This window comes from Cervus elaphus, chromosome 20 (assembly GCF_910594005.1).
Source record: "Cervus elaphus chromosome 20, mCerEla1.1, whole genome shotgun sequence".
NCBI lineage: Eukaryota > Metazoa > Chordata > Mammalia > Artiodactyla > Cervidae > Cervus > Cervus elaphus.
The window spans coordinates 113,878,903-113,901,877 of record NC_057834.1 but is presented as its reverse complement, the minus strand read 5'-3'; the positions used below and the strand labels follow the sequence as shown (position 1 = coordinate 113,901,877).

The 22,975-nt window shown below is 39.7% G+C and overlaps 1 protein-coding gene across 2 annotated transcripts in view; it reads left to right on the top strand.

Annotated features, from left to right (window-relative positions):
- ZYG11A (zyg-11 family member A, cell cycle regulator) overlaps positions 1 to 22,975 on the top strand; it is a 61,228-nt gene that overhangs the window by 31,532 nt on the left and 6,721 nt on the right. For both annotated transcript variants that reach the window (XM_043878301.1, XM_043878302.1), the window contains 8 exons: positions 6,450 to 6,590; positions 9,967 to 10,143; positions 12,622 to 12,686; positions 13,975 to 14,074; positions 14,170 to 14,223; positions 18,751 to 18,912; positions 18,988 to 19,032; positions 21,198 to 21,392. In XM_043878301.1, the coding sequence (XP_043734236.1) occupies positions 6,450 to 6,590; positions 9,967 to 10,143; positions 12,622 to 12,686; positions 13,975 to 14,074; positions 14,170 to 14,223; positions 18,751 to 18,912; positions 18,988 to 19,032; positions 21,198 to 21,392 (939 nt within the window). The remainder of the gene's footprint in view (positions 1 to 6,449; positions 6,591 to 9,966; positions 10,144 to 12,621; positions 12,687 to 13,974; positions 14,075 to 14,169; positions 14,224 to 18,750; positions 18,913 to 18,987; positions 19,033 to 21,197; positions 21,393 to 22,975) is intronic.

Sequence of the window (22,975 nt, the reverse complement as noted above, 5' to 3'; positions counted from 1 at the left end):
AACCTTCATCTCCCACATTGCAGGCAGATTCTTTGCCATCTGAGCCACAGGGAAGCCCAAGAATACTGGAGTGGGTAGCCTATCCCTTCTCCAGGGGATCTTCCTGACCCAGGAATTGAACCGGGGTCTCCTGCATTGCAGGCAGATTCTTTACCAGCTGAGCTACCAAGGAAGCCCTGGTCATGGTATATAATTCTTTTATTTGGCTGAGTTTGGTTTGCCTGTATTTTTTTGAGGATTTTTCCATCTCTGTAAGGACTGTTAAACTCTAGTTTCCTTTTCTTGTAGCATCTTTGGCTTTGGTATCAAGGTAATGCAGGCTTCATAGAATGAGTTAGGAAATGTTCCATCTCCAGTTGTTAAACTGAAACGTTTTAACATTAATTCTTCCTCAAGTGTTTGGTAAAATTTACTAGTGAACCCATTAGATCTAGGGCTTTTATTTGGGGAAGTTTTTGATTATTGATCCAATTTCCTATGTCAGTTTTCTGTGTCTTCATGATTTAGTCTTGTTAGGTCTTATATGTCTAGAAATTTGCCCATTTCATCTAGGTTATTAAGTTTATTGGGATGTAATTTTTCATAATCTTCTTATAATTCTTTTTTTTTTTTCCTGTTGAATTGGTGGTAATGTCTTCTGTTTCATTTCAGATTTTAGTATTTTGAGTCCTTTCTTTTTTTCTTAGTTTCTTTTTTTTAACCCCTAGTCCATCCATTTGTCAATTTTGGCGATGTGTTCAAAGAACAAATTTTTGTTTCATTGATTTTCTTACTATTTTTATATTCTCTATTTTTTTGCTCTTTGCTTTAATAATGATTATTTCTATCCTTCTGCCAGCTTTGGATTTAGTTTGTTTGATCTTTTTACATTTAAAATAGTTACTGATTAGGAAGGACTTCTGTCACTTTGCTCGTTAGTTTCTATGTTTTACAACTTTTTTTTATTCCTCATTTCCTTCATTACTGTTTTCTTTGTTCAACTGACTTTTTTGATTTTTTTTTTTTTTTGGGTTGGTATTATTCTTGTTTCATTTTTTGTGTATTCTTTAGCTGTTTTCTTTGTGGTTATCATGGAGGTTACATTTAACATCCTAACCTTATGACACTCTAATGTGAATTTATACTAGCTTAATTTCAATAACAAACAAAAGCTGTTCCTTTAGATCTCTGTCCGTGCTCCCTTTAATTGATGTTCCCAAATTATACATTGTCTGCCCCAGAGCACAAAATAATTCTTTTTTGTGTGTTCATCACAAGTTATGTAGAAAACAAAATTTGGAATTATAAACCAAATTTATAATAATACTAGTTTTTAGATGAATAATGATCTTTTGAAGGAACTATTTGTTTATTAAATCATTTTGAAAAAAAGTGTAGTTACCGACCACTTAAAAAATACCACTAGCTTTTGTAATTGCTCATGTATTTACCTTTGTTGAGATCTTTATTTCTTCACATGGCTTCTTGTTACTGTGTGGTGTTCTTCATTTCACCTTGCAGGACTTCCTTTAGTGTTTTTCATGGGGCAAGTTTAGTGGTAATGAACTTCCTTGGTTTTCTTTACATGGAAATGTCCTGGCTTCATCCTTACTTTTTAAAAAACTTGACACTTTTTTATTGGGATATAGCTGATTAATAAACAGTGTTGTGATAGTTTCAGGTGAATAGCAAAGGGACTCAGCCGTAAGTATACATATATCCATTCTACCCCAAACTCCCTTCCCATTCAGGCTGCCACATAACATTGAGCAGAGTTTCACGTGCTGTATAGTTAAGTCCTTGTTGTTTATCCATTTTAAATATTGCAATGTGTACATGTCCATCCCAAACTCCTTAGCTATCCCATCTGCCTATCCTTCCCCCCTAGCAACCATAATTTCATTCTTTAAGTCTATGAGTCTCTTTTTATTTTGTAAGTAAGTTCACTTGTATCATTTCTTTTTAGATTCTACATTTAAGGGATGTCATTTGATATTTCTCCTTCTCTGTCTGGCTTACTTCACTCAGTATGACACTCTTAAGTCTGTCTGTGTTGCTGCAAATGACATTATTTCATTCTTTTTTAACGACAGAATAATACTCCATTGTATTTATGCACCACATGTTTATCTGCTCTTCTGTCAATAGACATTTAGGTTGTTTCCGTGCTTTGGCTATTGCAAACCGTGCTGCAGTGAACATTGGGTTGCATGTATTCTTTTGGATCTTGTTTTTCTCTGGATATATGCCCAAGAGTGGGATTTCAAGGTCATATGGTAGCTCTGGTTTTAGTTTTTTAAGGAACTTCCCTACTGTTCTCCACAGTGGCTGTACCAGTTTGAATTCCCACCAACAGTGTAGGAGGGTTCCCTTCTCTCCATACCCTCTCCAGCATTTGTTGTTTGTGGAATTTTCGATGATAGTCATTCTGGCCATCACCCTCACTTTTGAAGGAAAGTTTTTCAGGGTATGAGATTCTTGGTTGACAGTTTTTTTCTTCTAATACTTTGAACATATCAACCCATTGTCTTCTGGCTTTTAAGTTTTTGATGAGAAGTCTGCAGGTCTTACTGAGGATCCTTTGTATGTGATGATTTGCTTCTTTCTTGCTGCTTCTTAGAATCTTTGTCTGTGGCCTTGAAAATTTGATAACATATCTCACTGTGAGTCTTCTTGAGTTCATCCTGCTTGGAATTCTTGAATTTCTTGGATGTTTATATGCATGTCTTTGATCAAATTTGGGACATTTGCAGCCATTTTCCCCCCAATATTCTTTGCTACTTTAGTCTCTTCTAAGATTCCTACAGTGTATGTTGGCCTGCCTAATGGTATTCCACGGGGTCCTGAGACTCTGCTTTTTTGTTTTCAGTCTTTTTGTTTTCTGTTCCTCTGACACAATTTCCTTTGTCCTGTCTTCAAGTGTGTTGATTTTTTTCATCTTCCTGCTCAAATCTGCCTTGAAAAACTCAAGTGAATTTTTATTTCAGTTATTATACCTTTCAGCTCCAGAATTTTTTTGATTCTTTTTAAGGTTTGTTTTTTTTTTAAATCTCTCTTGAGTTTTCTCTTTTGTTCTTTTTCTTGACTTTATCTAATTTTCCTTTAGTTCTTTGAACATCTTTAAGGTGGATATTTTAAAGTCTTGTTTGAGTTGACCTGCTGTCAGTTCTGTTACAGGGACAGTGTCTTTGGATTTTAATTTTTTCCATTTGAATGGGCCATACTTTCCTATTTCTTTATATGCTTTGTGATTTTTGTTGTTGAAAACTGGGCATTTGAAACTGATAATATGGCAACTCTAGAAATCAGATTCTTTTCCCTTCCCAGGGTTTGATGTCTGTGTTATTGTTTTTGTGTTTGGGGTCTGTGTTGAGGATCAGCCTGAAGTATAAATTTTAAGATCTCTAGGTCTTTTATGAGCCTTTCCCTGGGTATGTGCAGTAACTTTGGGATTTTCTTTGTATGTGTAGTTGTTTTGAATGTCATAGTCATTAATGTCTATCTTCTAAAAGGGGAAAAAGAAAACAGTGAAGGGGCAGCCCTTGAAATTTCCTCGAAGTCATTTTAGCTGGTGGGAGAAGGGCTTTGAACAGTTGGCTGGTGAGGGTGCAATGGCATTGGATGCCCACCTTTTTGTACCTGTTATCAGAAGCAGTCAGAGCACAGATCCCTGATATTTGGAGGGTCCGTTTCCCCACCTGGACTCTCACAGGCTAAGTGCAGGCAGCTCTAGGAGCATGTGCTGGTGGCTGGGGAGTGGGGTGGGGCATGGACAGCTATTGTGGAAACAGCTGAAATTGATGGAAACGAGCCACAGTTTACTGTTGAAACATCCTCTAGAAGTTGCAAGCATGGATATAAACTCCTTTATTTACCCTTTTTAAAATTTTTATTTATTAAATTTGTATTGTGCTGGATCTCTGTTGCTACCCACAGGCTTTCTCTAGCTGTGGTGAGTGGGGCCTCCTCTCTAGTTGTGGTTTGTGGGCTTCTCGTCGTGGTGGCTTCTCTTGTTGTGGAGCATGGGCTCTGGGTGTGTGGGGTCAGTAGTTGTGACACATGGGCTTAATTGACCTGTGGTGTGTGGGATCTTCCTGGACCAGGGATTGAACTGGTGTCCCCTGCATTGCTAGGCAGATTCTTGACCACTGGGCTACCAGGGGAGCCCCCTTTTCTTTCCTTATTTCTTGAACATGCTTGTCCACTGTTACATTACTTTGTGTGTTGCTTGTTAAGTCTGATGACAATCTAATTCTCTAATTTGTTTTGATCTTTTAATTATTTTTAAATGAAAGAAATGAATATTTTTCATCATAAAACGTACAATTCACAAAGATAGATAGCATAAACCATTAGACACCTAACAACAAAGAAACACAGATACATAAAGCAAAAATCAGAACAGATCTAAGGGAAAAGAAAAATACAATCATAGTGACACATATTAGCATTTCTCTGAGTATTTTATCAAGTGCAAAAAAAGAAGAATAGGGACATCTTGAATAATGTCATTAGTAATTATAGTAGATTTCTATTCATATTAATAATTTGATCTTTTTATAAGAAGGCCCTGAAGGTGGTTTTTCTTTATCATTAAATTTAATCTTTATATTGTGATATGTCTTGGACTTGATTTGGGCCAGTTTTCCCAGGTGGTTGGTGGGAGTTCTTTCAATGTGTTGATTTAGGTCTTTTTTTAATTTCTGGAAAGTTTTTGTTGGTAGTAATTTTAAAAATTAGTTCATTTCTTCCCCGGGAACTTCATGTATATGTGTGTTGTATCTTCTTTTCTATATCAGCACTCAATCTTAGATCCTTTTAACTTCTTTCTTTTAAAATTTCTTTATCTTGTTTGTTTCTTGCATTTCTTCTCCTTACTAAATTTTAATCAATTCTATTGTTCCTTGGATACTTTGTACTTAGTTTTTATGTTTGAGATGACTTGATCTTTTCTTTTCCTGAATTTAATCATCCCTGTTTCACCTTTTTGTTGAATGTATTTTTTTCACGTACAATAATGCTTATTAAGAACATTTAATTCAGTTTAAAGTAGTATGTTACACTTTTGTTCTGATTTGTTTTTTATTTATGAGGAGAATTTTTCTTAGCTGAAATGTGTAGTTTTGCTTTAATGTATAAAGCTGTGCCAGGTCTTAGTTGTGGCACATGCAGTCTTTGAGGCATGTGGGATCTTTAGTTGTGGCTCTAATTTCCTGACCAGGGATTGATCCCCACCCCCCTTCATTGGGATGGTGGAGTCTTAGCCATTGGACCACCAAGGAAGTCCCTAGATTTGCTTTTTAAAAAAATTCTTACAGTAGCTTTATATGGAATTGGTTTGAATCTTTTTATTTCTTTGCATTTAATTGACGGGTGTCCTAATTCAAAAGCATTCTTCTGTCACTTTAGTGATGTGATGTTTCTTCAATGAATGTTGTTACTGCTGACCATGGTGGAGTGGAAAAGGGGTTGTTTTTCTTTTCATTTTTGTGAAATCCTGAACTTTACCCCCTTTTTTTTCTTTTTCTTCACTACCCAGGAATGCTGAAAACTGAGTAAAATCTAGTTTTATATTTTTAAATAAATGTTTAAATAAATAAACATTTCTTTTTAGTTTATGGTTTGGGTAAGGTTACCATTATTCTCCAGACCCAAAGTCTATATATAAACTTTTTGAAATTATTACTTTAGTGGTGGTGGTTGTTCAGTTGCCTAGTTGTGTCTGATTCTTTGCAACTCTGTCAACTGTGGCACACTGGGTCTTCCTGTCCCTCACCATTCCATCTCCTGAAGTTTGCCCAAGTTCATGTTCATTGCATCAGTGATGTCATCCAGCCATCTTATCTTCTGACACCCTCTTCTCCTTCTGCCTTCAATCTTTCCCAGCATCAGGGACTTTTTCAGTAAGTTGGCTGTTTTCATCAGATGACCAAAATACTGGAGCTTCAGCTTCAGCATCAGTTCTTCCAACGTGTATTCAGGGTTGTACTTGAGTGGTAGCAAGAAGAATTATCTTAATATTAATGAACTAACTAGTTCTATAAAAGTTCAACTCCTTTTTCATCTTATGTATTTTATGGTTTTTCTTCCCTATCTTTTTTTGTCTATTTTATTTGAGTACTTAGGAACATGCGTTCATGGTTATTGGTTGTTTAAGAATTTACATGCTATGGATTATTCAGTTGAGGTCTTAACTGTAACACAGCTGTAGGGAGATAGTATTTGAGTCTGTCGCCACTGCTTAATTAGTTTGTTATATTTAGCAATGTACATCAGCTCTCTGGAGCCACCATGTAAAAATGAGGTTGAGGAGAACATTTACCTACTAGAATTACTGAATGAGATCAACATTGTAAAACTCTTGAAATATTTAAGTGAATGTTTATTGTTTCAAACACTTGACACACTCTAAAAAAAGCCTTCCTTGTAGGTGAAAGGTGAAACCTGTTGGTAACATCTTTGTTTTCTAGGTTGCTGGAGGAGCCAATGTAAGCCAGATTTCAGAAGCTCTGAGCTGCTACAGGAATAGATCATGTTTTGTGAAGGAAGCCCTCTACAGGCTCTTCACAGAGACATTTTCAACGCAAGTAACCATGCCTGCTATTTTAAAGGTAACTACAACTCAGAAATGTAATTTTTATAACTACTTATTACTTGATTCAATTAAAGTTGTTTAAAATTTGGAAAACTCAGCAGTGGCCACAGGACTGGAAAAGGTCAGTGTTCATTCCAGTCCCTAAGAAAGACAGTGCCAAAGAATGCTCAAACTACTGCACAATTGCACTCATCTCACACGATAGTAAAAAAATGCTCAAAATTCTCCAAGCCAGGCTTCAACAATACGTGAACCGTGAACTTCCAGATGTTCAAGCTGGTTTTAGAAAAGGCAGAGGAACCAGAGATCAAATTGCCAACATCTGCTAGATCATCGAAAAAGCAAGAATGTTCCAGAAAAACATCTATTTCTGCTTTATTGACCATGCCAAAGCCTTTGATTGTGTGGATCACAACAAACTGTGGAAAATTCTTATAGAGATGGGAACACCAGACCACCTGACCTGCCTCTTGAGAAGCCTATATGCAGGTCAGGAAGCAACAGTTAGAACTGGATATGAAACAACAGACTGGTTCCAAATAGGAAAAGGAGTACGTCAAGGCTGTATATTGTCACCCTGCTTATTTAACTTATATGCAGAGTACATCATACGAAACGCTGGGCTGGAAGAAGCACAAGCTGGAATCAAGATTGGTGGGAGAAGTATCAATAACCTCAGATATGCAGATGATACCACCCTTATGGCAGAAAGTGAAGAACTAAAGAGCCTCTTGATGAAAGTGAAAGGAGAGTGAAAAAGTGATTTAAAGCTGGCTTAAAGCTCAACATTCAGAAAAGTAAGATCATGGCATTCAGTCCCATCACTTCATAGCAAATAGATGGGGAAATAGTGGAAACAGTGGCTGATTTTATTTTTCTGGGCTCCCAAATCACTGCAGATATTAACTGCAGCCATGAAATTAAAAGACGCCTACTCCTTGGAAGGAAAGCTATGACCAACTTAGACAGCATATTAAAAAGCAGGGATATTACTTTTCCAACAAAGGTCCATCTAGTCAAGACTATGGTTTTTCCAGTAGTCCTGTCTGAATGTGAGAGTTAGACTATGAAGAAAGCTGAGCACTGAAGAATTGTTGCTTTTCAACTGTGGTGTTGGAGAAGACTCTTGAGAGTCCGTTGGACTGCAAGGAGATCCAACCAGTCTATCCTAAAGGAGATCAGTCCTGAGTGTTCGTTGGAAGGACTGATGTTGAAGCTGAAACTCCAAAACTTTGGCCACCTGATGTGAAGAGATGACTCATTGGAAAAGCCCCTGATGCTGGGAAAGATTGAGGGCAGGAGGAGAAGGGAACGACAGAGGATGAGATGGTTTGATGGCATCACTGACTCAATGGACATGAATTTGAGTAAACTCCAGGAGTTGGTGATGGACAGGGAGGCCTGGCATGCTGCAGTCCATGGGGTTGCAAAGAGTCGGACATGACTGAGCGGCTGAACTGAACTGAACTGATTAAACACATTGAATACAGTTACTTAATATGCCTTATTCTATTGTGAGTCACAGTGCCCACATAGAGAAAAAGCAGTGTTAGGCTTAGACTGCCAGATCATCTCATGTTTTGAGCATCTTAATCAATCTCAATTGTTCAGATTTTTTAATTTGATCTGAGCACGGGATGATAGAACCAATCCCTAAAACAGGACTTAATCTGAAAACATGAATTCACTTTGTATAAACATTCTCATTTATTCCTTTACTCTTTAAAATCTAAGTAAGTTTTTTTCAAAAAATAGCAACCACAATATCCCTATAAGAATAGAACAGAATAGCAGTAATTGAAGGTAATCAATTCTAGCATTTAAAGTATTTTGTGAATAAAGTAAAGTTACCAGTATTGATAGGGTCAGACTTTGATTTCCTTTACAGAAGGATGAATTTGTTTTATATGTAATTGGAAGAATTAAGTGGTTTGAGAAAGAAAACTGCTATTATTTACAATTAAGTATAACTTGAAGTCTTAAAATTATTGTTTTTATTATTTGTAATTTCTGCAGTTCCATAAAAATAGGCTATTTTTAGGCTATTTGTGTACCATGGAGAATTAGATTTACTCATAACTTAAAAACAATACTGTATAAAGGGAAAAACTCTGGATCCTTGTTTTCCATCTGTAAGGAGGAAATTGAATTAGATATTCTAAAAGTCCTTTTCATATCTATGTGAGATTTTGTGATTTTTTTTTATTGAAAATCATGTTTGTTTTACTTCCTGTGTATTTATATTGCAGATGATGGCAATTACATGAAATCCTAAGAGCAGTTTAGTAACATAGAAAAAAACAATTTCTATAGGAGCAGCGTATACTGGCTCTGAGTTCATGTAGGTGGTCTTTCAGTGGTTCATAAATTCAGGGCTCATTTGTATATCAGCAGACTGGTCTCTGAGGAGGGGAGGGATCATCATCCCTATTTGATAGACAAAACAGATCATGTTGTCCCTGAATGTTGGAGCAGGTATGGTATACACTTGGTATAACACCTTCATTTTAAATTTATTTCTAGGTCTGCACAACATGTCTTCTATTAACGGTTACCTTTCTAATGTTAGGTTTTTTGTTTGTTGTGTGGCCATGCCTCATGGCTGGTGGGATCTCAGTTCTCCAACCAGGAATTGAACCTGGGCCACGGCAGTGAAAACACAGAATCCTAACCACTAGTCCACCAGGCAGCTCCCTATTGTTAGGTTTTATCCCTTTACAAATTCAAATTTCTTCTTCCTCTTTTGGTGGATTCATCCCATTTTTTGTCCACTTCGTGTTTTTCTTTATCACGTTTCCCTTCCCTACTAATTACCTTTCCATCCCACTCCCACTTATGTTTCCTACCCAGATCCTATCCAGACCCTGCCTAAATGTGTTCTCTGAATGAAACTTTTGACATCCATACCAGAAATGATTGTTTGCTGTATGACCACTGTAGGCAGCACTTTATTTATACCTCTTTCATGGTGCTTTTTTTTTTTTCCAGTTTCATCTTTTGGCATCTCTTACAATGTTATTTGTTTACATGCCTTATTTCTTTCATCAGGCTTTATGCTAAGGAGTAGGATATAAGTGATTCCTGTTTATATCCCCTATAGTGCTTGTCATAATGCCTTGGAGGGACTGAGGCTCGATAAATGATTGTGAAATCACAGATGAGGAAACAGAGGTCCAGAGAAAGGAAGTGAGTTACCTAAAGTCACACAGCAAATTAATGACTACGTTTGGGTTAGAAGGTATTGCTTGTTTCCTAAAAAATAAATGGTGAGGATGGGAAAAAAATCTGTTACTTTTTGTCCTGATAAGCAAGTATTTTTGATAACACAAAAATAAGACTGTGTAAAGAATGCTAATGTTGTCATATGCCACTTAAAACAAATTCATCTTCAGCTTGTGGCTGTAGGAATGAGGAATCATCCATTGGATTTGCCAGTGCAGTTCACAGCCAGCGCTTGTGCCCTCAACTTAACACGCCAGGGCCTGGCCAGGGGGATGCCTGTTCGTCTGTTGTCAGAGGTTACCTGTCTACTTTTCAAGGCTTTGAAAACTTTCCCCCATTACCAGCAGGTAATTTGATTTTAATATTTGACTGTGCTTCTTACTTGAGGACAAATGAATGAAAAATATGTTTTATTTAGTTCTGATTTTTCATCCTGAGAGAGAGAAGGAGGGAGGAGAGGGAGGGAGAAAAATAAATGCATGATTACTGTGGAAAAAATAAGAAATATAGATGAGTAATATGGTTTAAAAATTTTGCATTTATCAGAAAACAGCTACCCAGAAACATCTACTGTTAACACTTTGGTATATCCTATAGGCTTAGCAACATGTGTGAAAATTAAATTGAGTTAGAGATCTAAATATAAAAGCTAAGTCATAGGTCTAAATATAAAAGCCATAAAACTAGAAGAAAACATCAGAGTAGGCAAAATTTTCTTAGGATACAAAAAACATATTTCAAAAAGAAAAATAAATTAGAATTCATCAAATTAGAAGCTTCTGGTCAAACACACACAGAGACATTAAAAAATGAAAAGATAATCCAGGACTGAGAAACACGTCCACTTTATATATATGACACAGGACTTTTATCCAGAATGTAAAGAACTATTAAATAGGTAACACAAGATAAACAAACCAATTTTTTAAGAAGGCAGAAGGTTTGAACCAGACACTCCATGAAAGAAGATAGTGCAGGTGACAAATGAGCACTTGAAAAGATGTTCATTATCTTTGTCTGTCAGGGAAATGCAAATTAAAAATACATTTGGATACCACTGTACACTTAGATGGGCTTCCCAGGTGGCATTAGTGGTAAGGAATCCGCCTACCAGTGCAGGAAATGCAAGAGACATGAGTTCAATCCCTGGGTCGGGAAGATCCCCTGGAGTAGGAAATGGCAACCCACTCCAGTATTCTTGCCTGGAAAACTCCATGGACAGAGGAGCCTGGCAGGCTACAGTCCATGGGACTTCAAAGAGTAGACACTACTGAGTACACATCACAGCCTCACAGCACACATAGATAACACTATACACCTCCTAGATTGGTTGAAATTTAAAAAGTGACAGTATCAGGTGTTGACAAAAGTGTAGAGAAACTGAAATTCTCCTATGTTGATGTTAAGAATGAAAAATGATAAAACCAATCCAACGGTCTGGTAATTTCTTTGAAAGTTAGAGATATACCTTTCATACTACACAGTTATTTCACTCAGAGAAATGAAATTATGTAGCCATATAATGACACGCAAATGCTCATAATGTCTTTATTCATTATCCCCCCAAACTGAAAACTTAATGTCAAGCAACAGGTGAATAGATAAACCAATTATGATATATTCATATAAGGAAATACTACTTGGTGATAAAAAGAAGTGAAGTACTGATACATGCCACATGGATGAATCTCAAAAAACATTTTATGCTGAGCAAAATAAGCTAGACATGATAAAATAGATACCATATGACTTTATGTGAAATCTTAGAACACTAATCTGTAATGACAGTATGATTTTCTGGGGTTGAAATTTGCAAGTTGGGAATGGAGTGGCAAGTGTCACAGTGGAACTGTTTGGGGTAATGGAAGTATTTTTTATGTTGATTGTGATAGTGGGTAAATTTATACATAATATATATAAATGTGTCAGATCTGATTGAAATGTATACTTAAAATGGGAATCAATCTATTAAAATAGAATAAAATGATGTTTCCTCACTTAAAATAAATCTGTATTTTCACTTTCTCTTGAAAAATTGGATGATCCTTCTCAATTCAGTCTGAATTCCTACATGGCCATCATTAGTTGGAGACTATTAACAACTGCCCCCATAAAAGGGCCTGAATTGCCCAGTTTGCCATAATTCCTCCCGCCGCCCTATTTTGCACTCTTCCTTCTTCACTTGTTTATGTTACTGCCTAGTTCCTGTTGGCATTTCAGATTTGCTACCCCTGCCTCGTACACTATTCTGCTGTCATGGCTGTACATGCCACTGGCCTACTCACGGTCTCTCAAAGAGATGTTACAATTTTTTATTCCTATAGCTTCCCCAGAAGTCCTTTTCTCTCTCCTAGTTCAATTCCTACTAGTCATAGGTAGAAAGTAGAAGCTCTGTCACAGAGTTAGTTATGAGATCTGGTTCAGACATAGTCATTCGTTAGATGGGCCAGGCTTCCAGGAATTGATTTAGATTGACACACAGGCAGGCAGCTTTCCACATAGACCCTTCTAGGGTTCAGGGGGAAGGGAGACTCCCTCTTTGCCAGAAAAGAGAAAGATTACTCTTTAGGCAAAGGTGAATGTTAGAGTTTAATAGTAAGATTGATACCAGAAACTAATATAACATTGTAAACCAACTATACTTGAATAAAAAATAAATGTAAAAAACTATTAAAAAAATAGTAAGATTGAATGAAGAACTTGGAAAGGACTAGGTGTACAGTGGGCTTTCAATAAGAAAAGCTTTGAACCTTCCAAATGCTTAGAACCTTTGTTTAGAATGGGTGTACATTTGCTCATAATTATTTTTCTTTATTCCCTTAAAGTTACAGAAGAATTGTCTTCTCTCCTTAACCAATTCCAGGATTCTTGTGGATGTTCCATTCAATAGGCAAGTATAAAATTGGATGATCTGATTTTGGAGTGTTGACCAGTATTACTCTGAGCTTTGTTGTCTTTTGGTTATTAGCCTAGCAGGGGTCTGATTGAGGCTGGGATAAAGCGTTTGGTGAGAATGTTCTGTTCAGAAGTACTGTAATTATAAATGTTGTCTCCCAAAGTGTGAGTCCATTTCAGGGCAGTGAGTGATAAGAACATGGGTGCTAGAGGGTTAAATATCAAATCAGGTTCTAGCTCTTCCATTATCCTTGTGCATAAGTTCCTCATTTGTAAATAGTGACTTTTAGAATGTTTGTAAGGTACTTATCACAGTACCTAGCATATGAGTGCAGGCTATCCTAAATATTAGTCATTCTTTTTGTTATTATTTTATTGATAATGATTTAAAAAAAAAATTATCAGTGTAGATTCCAGAAGAATTTCCTTGGAGGCCATTGTAATCTTGTTTCAAAATGTTAGTAATAGTTGCTGCCAACCAGAAAAATAAGCACAGTCTGATATGGACAAAGTCCATGATTTATAGGTGTAAGGTTGTAGGCTTTGCTCTTCTCAAATCTATTGAAAGTGTATACTTACAATGAGAGTTGACTCTTAAAAATACAGTGGGGAAGGTTAGCTTCTTCATTCTCACTCAGTTTTCCTTCCTGTATAGCATCAGTTGGAGCTGAGCGAAAACCATGAATAAAGTGATTTATTGTTTGCTGTGGCGTTTTAGCACTGTCTGCAAGCTGGTTTACAAATTACTATTTCTTGGGGAATGTATTGCCCTTTTTATTACAGTAGAAACTGAGTGCTAAAAAAGTCTTTAACTTATGTCCATTTTTGAATCTTGTGTGTTCTATTTTTTTTTTTTTTAATAATTTTATTTTTGTCTGTGCTGGGTCTTCATTGCTGCACAGGCTTTTCTCTAGTTTCAGAGAGTGGGGATTGCTTTCTACTTGTGCATGGGCAGCCCTGTGGTGGCTGCTCTTGTAGAGCATGGCTCTAGAGCATGTGCTTAGTTGCTCTGCAGCATGTCAGGTCTCCTGGATCAGGGATCAAACCCGTGTCTTCTACATTGGCAGGTGGATTCTTTACCACTGAGCCACCAGGGAAGCCTTGCTCTTTTTTGCACACTCTTTTCTTCTCTTCTTTTTGCCAAATACTCTTGGTTTTCATAGCTGAGTCTTTACAAGTCCACAACTATTTTTAAACAGGATTTGCTGGGGAGGCTGAATGATATCTTAACTTCTCATGTATAGTTTACAAAGTTTATTGTGAGGAAAAATACTGTTTTTTAGGTTCGATGCTGCCAAGTTTGTTATGAGATGGCTCTGTAAGCATGAAAACCCCAAGATGCAAGCCATGGCGGTGAGCATAATCTCTATTCTCGCCCTGCAGGTATGTGGTTGCTAAATGCAAGACTTCTCTTCCCTAGTCTTAGTGGAGCATTGGTGGAGTTTGAAACGTTTCACTCTCTGCTTTTTTGTTTCTAGCTCTCACCGGAGCAAACTGCACAACTTAAAGAGGAGGTTTTCATGGCAGTTAAGGTAGGTTGTCACTTTTGGAACTTTTTTCTAAATAAAAGTAGGTTTAAAAAATTAAAAGCAGTTTAAAAGTCTTATAAAATGAACAATCTGTAGGACCTGCTACCTAGAAGAAGCTATTCTCTACTTTTATTTTATTTTTTTTATTCTCTACTTTTAAATAGCTGTTTTTTCTGGCATTTATCTCCATATTTCTAAATAAAATGCTCATAACTGCAGCTGTGCTGTCTTCGTTGCAGTGTGAGCATTCTCTAGTTATGGCATGTGGGGGCTTCTCTTGCTGTGGAGCTGAGCCTCAGGAGTTGTGGCATTCAGGGTCTAGAGCACTTGGGCTCTCTATTTGCAGTGTGCAGGCTTAGTTGCTCCGTGGCATGGGAGATCTTAGTGTACTCACGCCTCTCCTCCACCACCAGAGATTGAATCCATGTCCCTTACATTGGAAGGTGGATTCTTGAGCACTGTACCACCAAGGAAGTACTGCAGTTCCTTGATTTATCAATTTTAGATGTTACCTCCTGATTCTGCTGCTATCAGTTCAGTTCAGTTCAGTCCCTCAGTCGTGTCCAACTCTTTGTGACCCCATGAATTGCAGCACGCCAGGCTTCCTGTCCGTCACCAACACCCGGAGCTTGCTCAGGCTCATGTCCATTAAGTCAGTGATGCCATCTAACCATCTCATCCTCTGTCACCCCCTTCTCTTCCTGCCTTCCATCTTTCCCAGCATCAGTGTCTTTTCTAGTGAGTCAGTTCTTCGCATCAGGTGGCCAGAGTATTGGAGCTTCAGCTTTAGCATTCGTCCTTCCAATGCATATTCAGGACTGATTTCCTTTAGGATTGACTGGTTTGATCTCCTTGCAGTCCAAGGGACTCTCAAGAGTCTTCTCCATCACCACAGTTCAAAAGCATCAGTTCTTCATGGTTAGTTGTTGCAAACTTCTTGGTGTCAGATCCTTTGTTCTTGAGGTCAGGTCATGGTGAGGTAGCGATGTTTCTGTAAATCTCCACCAACAAATGTTATTCTGTTTTACAAGAAAGGGCAAGGTCCCTAGGCAAAAATTTCACTCCATGATCCAAGTCCTAGCTATGAGGCGGGGGTCCCTGCAGGGGTCAGTTACCCTGACATAAAGCATTCATCCAGCACCCAGTCTGGGTTCTCTTGCCAGTGTCCAGGCCTGGCTGAAAAGGTGCATCTCAGTTGGCATCTCCCTCAGGGCCAGGTCTCCAGACCCTGCCCAGTTATCATCTCTTAGGGAGCCAGGTGCCCTGGAGCCAGCCCTTCCTCAGGCTCCTCAGGCTGTCCAAGTGGCAGGGGCCAGGTCCCACAAACTGCATCCTATACAGACTGCCACTGCTATTAGGTCACAGAGGCAGGGATGGGGGAGAGAGTCATTACCACCTCAGGGCCTGGCTCTGCCAGTGTGTGGCCTTGGCAAGGGTTCTGTGTCCCTGTAGGACACATGCCTCAGCGTGTTCTCTGGGCCCCCCAGTGATCCATGGCTGGGTGAGCTGGAGGCTCCAGGGAGGAGGCAGAGATCCACCTCTTACCTCACTCTGCACAGGGCGACCACCAGTCTGCCTACCGTTGGTTGAATGGCCGCTCATCGGCAGTTGCTTGCTTCTGGGAGGGGCCTGTTGCCCTGCTGACGAGTAACTGAGCAGGGAGGGGCCCACTTCACCACCAACCCATGGCTGAGCAACCATTAATAGTCTTTTGGTAACCATTGTCTGGTAAGGGGGAAAGTGGGGGCTAATGGCTGCAGCACTGGCTGCATGCCAAGGGCTGTGCACAGCCATGCTGTATTATACTTTTGGTTCTTGTAGCTTTATTTTTGTGAATTCTCTAGATATATTCTCTCTGGCTGTATAAAATATTTGAGGTGGAATTATAATAGAGCACTGCCAAGCACAGATCTTAGCACGTGGCCATCACTGTGTACTATTACTGTGCACCCTGTTACCAGCCATTGATTGGTGCTGCACTGGGCCCTCCCACAAGCAGCCAACTGTCAATGTGTGACCATTAATGGTCCTGCTCAGCCGTTGGTTGGCACCAGGTCCCTCCCACAGGCAACCAACTGTCAATGAGTGACTGTTAACGGGCCCATTCAGCAAACAGTCAGTGGAGTGGTGGTCATCAGGGGGAGAGTGAGGTAAGAGGTGGATTGGGGTCTTCTCCCTGGGGACCTCCAGCTCACCCGGGCTTGGGCCCTTGGGTGAGCTGGGAGGCTCAGGGAACAGGCTGGGAGCTGTGTTCTGCAGGGCTCTAGAACCTTCGCCAAGGCCACCCACTTACCTTTGCCCAGGCCTTGAGGCAGTGGTGAACCTCTCCCCTGTCTCTACCTCTTGACCTAATGGCAGTGGCAGTCAGCATAAGATGCAGTTGGTGGGACCTGGCCCCCACCATACAGGTGGCCTGAGGCGCCTGAAGGCCAGTTGGGCGCCTGCTTCCTTAGCGATGATGGCCAGACAGGATCTGGGGACATGACCCTGAGGGAGTTGCCAACTGAGGTCTGCCTCTTCAGCCAGGATCGGGACCTCAAAGGGTGAAATTTTTGCCTAGGGACCTAGCTCTTTCTTGTCAGGACAGAGAATAATATTTGTTGGTGGAGATTTACAGAAACACCTTACCTCACCATGACCTGACCTCAAGAACAAAGGGTCTGATACTAGGTCCTTTGTGGAAATGGCTGTCTCTTTCCTTTTACATGATAGTCTAGCATGTTTGAAAGAAAGCATGAATACTAGCTTAACTTTGATCTAGAAATATTCTAATATGAAATGGTATGTTGGAATCTGTTAAAGTAAGCTGTTAGGACATACAATTATAATAGTGTTATCCTCTAGCCATGCTAACCTGCTTAGTGGCATAGAACAGACGTTTTTTCCTCTAGAATATCTCCCTGCGCCACTCCTCCCATTCCCTGTGTCCTCATTCCTTGCTTAGCTGCCTTATCCTCTTTTTCTTCTGGTCTCAGTTTAGATATTACCTTTGTATGTGTTAGTGAGCGCAAGCACAAGCTTATTCTGTTTGCCACACAACAGGCCAGTCAGGAGCTGAGTTGATAGAACAGGAAATAATGATTTTAATCAGATAACTAGCCAACCAAGAAGATGGCAGACTAGTGTCTCAGAAACCATCTTGCCTCAGGGACTCCCCTGGTGGTCCAGTGGTTAAGAATCTGCCTTGCAATGCAGAGGAAGTGGGTTCAATCCCTGCTTGGGGAACTAAGATCCCACATGCCATGGAGCAATTAAGCCAGCGTATGCCTACCACTGAGGCCTGGCACCACTTAGAAGGTCCTTGTGCCTCAATGAAAGAGCCCTCATAGTGCAACAAAGGTCCTGCATGCAGCAACTAAGACTTGATATTGCAAAATAGATATTAAGAAAATTGTTTTTAAAAGAACCAAACCCATCTTACCCAATCTTAACTGAGGTAAGATTTGGACTCCTTTTATGTACAGGAGGGGAGAGGGGCTCACTTGGCACTGGCCAGTGGCTGAGCAGGATCACTAATGGTTGCGGGTTGGCAGTTGCTCTTTAGGAGAGGGGCCCATGTTGTGCCAACTGATGGCTGAGCAGGGCTGCTGTAGCTTGCACCTGCCTTGCTGCCACTACACTCTGAGCAGAACAATGCGACATCAGAAAGCGGCCAGGTCTGAAGAACTGCCAGGTCAGTCCAGCATGTTGTAACTCTGGGTGGGGTGAAACACAAGGCGCACAAGCAGTGGAGACCACAGTGGCCGCGTGGAGGCAGCTGACACGCCCATCCCTGGGATTGCTGTCTGAGGCAGGGGCGCTGTGGGTTCAGCCCATACTGACTTCACTGGTCAGCTCATGACTGAAGAGGTGGCCCAGGTGCGAGTGTCCCTGGAGCGGAGGTCTAGCCTGCCCACCTGTGCAGTGGGTAGGCGGCAGGCATGGACCAGTGGGGTCTGTGTCGCTGCGTGCAGAGAGGTGCGGTGCGGTGCAGCAGCCCCTCCCTAGATGGCTGGTGCCAGGGATAAGGGAGGGAAGGGCCCATCACACTTTGGGAAGGCTGCTGTTAACATTTGGAGGTTTCTCACACCTTTTCTAAAGAAAATTCTTTTATGTGTTTCCTTCAGAGCATTTACCAAATTTTAAAATTCTTTTATTTAGTTGAGAAAAACCAATTATTTTTTCTTTTTAAATCTGTCTCTCTTACCTGAGTATGTGCCTGCCTTCCAAAAGGTGTTGACTAGATACTCTTAATACATGAATAATGGAATAGCTAATATGTTTTTGATTATGAGGCTTATTAACAAGCACGACAAACTAGATTAAGTGATTGTTAAACTTTAATTTTTTTTTCTTTTGAACCTCACAAAAACCCTAAGAAATAGGTGTAACTCATTTTACAGAGAGAAGGTAGGAACCAAAGCTATTAAGTGGTCAGACTGGGTTTAGAACCTCGGTTTGATTCTAAAGCTTTTCTTAACCATTGCTTTCCTTATATTGGAAATATATGAGTCAGTCACCAGAGTATCTAATTCTCTTTTTCTTTTTTAGGAACTTCTAGCAATAGTAAAACAAAAGACTGCTGAGAGTCTAGATGATGTCACCCTCTTGTTTACTTTGAAAGCACTTTGGAATCTTACAGAACAATCTCCAGCTGCTTGTAGGCACTTTATTGAAAATCAAGGATTGGCAATCTTCATCCAAGTCTTAGAGGTGGGAAGACAGGATTGAGTTTATCTGTAAAGTTGTTTTCTTCATGATAAAATAACCTGTATATTCTTTTCACAGACTTTTTCAGAGACAGCAATACAAAGCAAAGTACTTGGTCTTTTGGTAAGGTGAATTGTTTTGAGTTAATTGTAATTAATTAAACAATAAGAAAACTAACACTTAGGTGTTACTATGTGCTAGGCACTTTTGTAAGCAGTTTACATTAACTTGTTTGATCTTCACACCATCTCTATAAAGTAAATACCATTATATATGAGTCAGCTATTGCTATAAGCAAACTATAGCTTAAAACAGCATCCATTTTATTTACTTGTGAATCTGTGGGTCAGCAGTTTGAACTCAGCTCAGCTGTGCAGTTCTGCTGGTCTTATGTGGTTACTCATGTCACTGCAGTCATCGGTGGCTGAGCTAGACCTAGGCGCTCTAAGATGATCTGACTCATCTCTGACAGTTGGTGCAGGTTGTTAGCTGGGCCTTGTGTGTCTATGAGCTTCCTCACTTGGCGGTTTCAGGGCAGTGGTAGAAGCAAGTCCACTGCACAAGTGCTTCTTCAACTTCTGCTAATGTCAGATTTTCTAATGTCTCACTGGTCAAAAGCAGCTTATACAATCTGGGGTGTTTTCCAACAACCACTTCTCCGGTTCTCTGACACCAGCTGGATTCCTACAGTTCGATTCAGTTAAATTCTGTCACTGACTGTCGGGCATTAGCATCAGATCCTAAAAAGCTCAGTTCCACAAGTCTCCCTTCACTTTAGTTGCCGACTGTAAAGTCCAGAGCTACCCCTACTTCTGACTGACTTTAAGTTGAGGGATTCCACAACCCCTTCCTCAGGTTGGTAATTTGTTAGAATGGCTCACAGAACTTGGGAAGGCACTTTGTTTGATATTTTTAAAAAATATATATTTATTTGACCGTGCTTGGTCTTATTTATGGCCTGTGGGATCTTCATTGTGGCATGCAGGATCTTTAGTTGTGGCATTGTGGAATCTAGTTGCAGTATGCAAACTCTTAGTTGCAGCATGTAGGATCTAATTTTCTGACCAGGGATCACAACTGGGCCCCATGCATTGCAGGTGCAGAGTCTTAGCCACTGGACCACCAGGGAAGTCCCAAAGGAAAGATTTTTTTTGGGCTCTGCCCCACATGGCACGGGGGAATCTTTATTTCCCAGCCAGGGATTGAATCACTGCCCTTTGCAGTGAAAGTGCAGAGTCCTAACCCCTGTGTATTGGTGCGAAGTCACTTCAGTCATGTCTGACTCTTTTTGACCCCATGGACTAGCCCGCCAGACTCCTGTCCATGGAATTCTCCAGGGAAGAAAACTGGAGTGGGTTGCTGTGCCCTCCTCCAGGGCATCTTACCAACCTAGGGATCGAACCCACGTCTCTTACTTCTACAATGACATGCAGGTTCTTTACCACTGGTGCCACCTGGAAGCCCCCCTAACCACTGTACTACCAGGTAACATCCCCTGCTATTTTTAATTTATTATAGATACAACTCAGAAAAAGTCAAATGAAAGATATGTTGTCTCCAGCAAGAAACTCTTATTCCTGGAGCCACAAGGAAATGAATCCTACCAACAGTCTGAGTGAGCTTGGAAGTAGTCTCCCCACCCCCACCTCACCCGTTGGAGCCTCCAGATGGGAGCATGCAGCCCAGCCAGCACTTTGACTGCAGGCTTGTGAAACCCAGCTGAGCAAGGCCCATAGAAACTGTGAGGGAAAAATGTGTGTTGTTTTAAGCCACTGAGTTTGTGTTAAATTTGTTACACAGCATGGAAAACTAATATAGTACCTAAAATAATGAAACTCCTACCTGCCTTTCATTGTTACCATTAAAACTGATGTAACATATAGTGGGCCCCTAGGAATGTTAAGTTTTTGAGTCAGACCTGGATTTGTAATCTACTCCAACCAGTTGTTAGTGATGTGAAGCTGACAAGTTAGTGTTTCTGAGTGTCAGACTTCTTTGTAGGACTATCAAAGATTAAATGAGATGAGGCAGATAAAAAAGACATGATAAGGCAGATAAAAAAGACATTTCAGTCTATCTAAACGCAGTGCCTGGCACTTAGTAAGTGCTTCCTCAATGATTTGTTCTTACTAATCATCTTTATCATCAAGGGGATGGGTTTGTAGTAGATGTGAGGCTAAATCAGAGGGGAGGAGGGGGGACTGAGTGTTCTTATATGTATCTGAGCTCAGCAGTAAGAGAGGGAGAGAAACCAGTTCCTAATATTCTCTACTCCATCTGCTCCATAGAACAACATAGCTGAAGTCAGAGAACTCTTTTCCAAGCTGATAACTGAAGATGTGGTAAAGCATATCAGCAGCTTGCTCCATAGCAAGGAATTGGAAGTCAGCTATTTAGCTGCAGGCATCATTGCCCACCTGACATCTGACAAACAGCCCTGGATATCCTGTGACCTCCAGAGGAGAGTGCTTCTCCAGGATCTGGTATAAGGACTGTTCCTCTTTACAAAATCCAGAGTCATCTCTTCTTGCAGAAAACTTATTTTTCTAGATCATAAGAGTTTTTGAAATAAATTGTAGAAAATGGGAAAGATAGAGAAAAATATAAACAAAACATTATAAATCATCCACACATTACCACCCAAAGCTAACCTCTATTAACATTTTTTACATTCCTTTTGATACTTTCCTTTTATAAAATTAAGCATGCAGACAGTTTATATAGCTTATTCCACTTCTGTTTCCCACTTTCAGCTCTTTTTAAAGCTGTTTCTTTTGGTGTTTACCTTCTTATCTCTAATGTATATTGTTATGCCTTGACTTTGTAGTTTTAGACATTGTCAGTTTATTTCCCACTTGGGAAAATGAAAATTCCCAGTGCACACCCTTTCTTGTACTTCAAGTACATGTCTCCTATCAGTACATTCAAACATTCTGTCCACGTCAGCTTCCTTCCCAAGCCTCTTCTTGTTCCATCTGTTAGATGTATCTGTTAGATATATTTTGTGTATCTGTTAGGCCACTATCATCGCAGGAAGTTCCTTTACTGTCGTCCTGAAGATTCTCTTTGCTCTCTCATGTTGGATTCCCTGTTTCCTGGGTTGCATACCTTCTTGTTCTTTGGTATTACTCCCTCATTCTGTTGGGTCATATCCTCCAGTAGCTTCTTAAGAGATATATGAAAAGAAAGTTTGAAACCTTTTATATTTGAAAGACCTTTATTTTACATTCACCTTTAGTTGATCAAATGGCTGGATATAAAACTCAAGTACTGAAATATTTTCCTTTCACATTTCTAGGTCATTGCTCCATTGTTTGTTATTTCTTGGTGTCACTGTTGAGAAGTCCTGTGTCATTTTTCTTTGGAAGCTTTAAGATCTTTGTCTTTATTGTTTAGAAATCTCAGTGATGTGCCTTGATATCAGTTTATTTTCATCTGTTCCTTTGGCTACTTACTGCTCTGGAATCTTGTTTTCCTTCAGTTCTAGGAGATTTCTTTATATCCTTTTCATCCCTCCATCCCTTCTTCCTCTTTCACTTTTACTTCCTTTCTTACTTCTTTACTCTTTTTCTCCCTGCCTCCCTCCCTTCCTTAATTCCTGTTCTCCTGATTGAAAATCATAAGCTTGGCTTCCAACAGTCTCAACACCCATAGAAGGATAGAGTTGAGGGCAGGGGCACCTCAGCATTTAGTATTTAGATTTTTCACTTTAGCCCCCTGTTTTTAGCGTGGTACTTCCAACCTCAATTGTTCATGGGGTTGCCCAGTCCAAAAATTTTTGTAAGGGGTGGTAGAGGAGATCTGGGAGTCTTGATTCTTTGGTACTTTGAACCAGACCTCGTATTTTAAACCCTACGTGTAATCTCACTTCCTGAAGTACTTTGTATGCCCAATTTTTAAGTCTGTTAGGGGTTCTATTCAAAATAGTTTTTTTTAACCTTCCCCAGTGCTAGAGCTATTAAATCACTTACCATTTTTCTTCTGCTTTGTTTCATGCGTGTTTATCTTCTTTTAAACCATCTGTACTGTTCCATTCATGCTCAGTCTTCCATCTTTAAACAGAAGT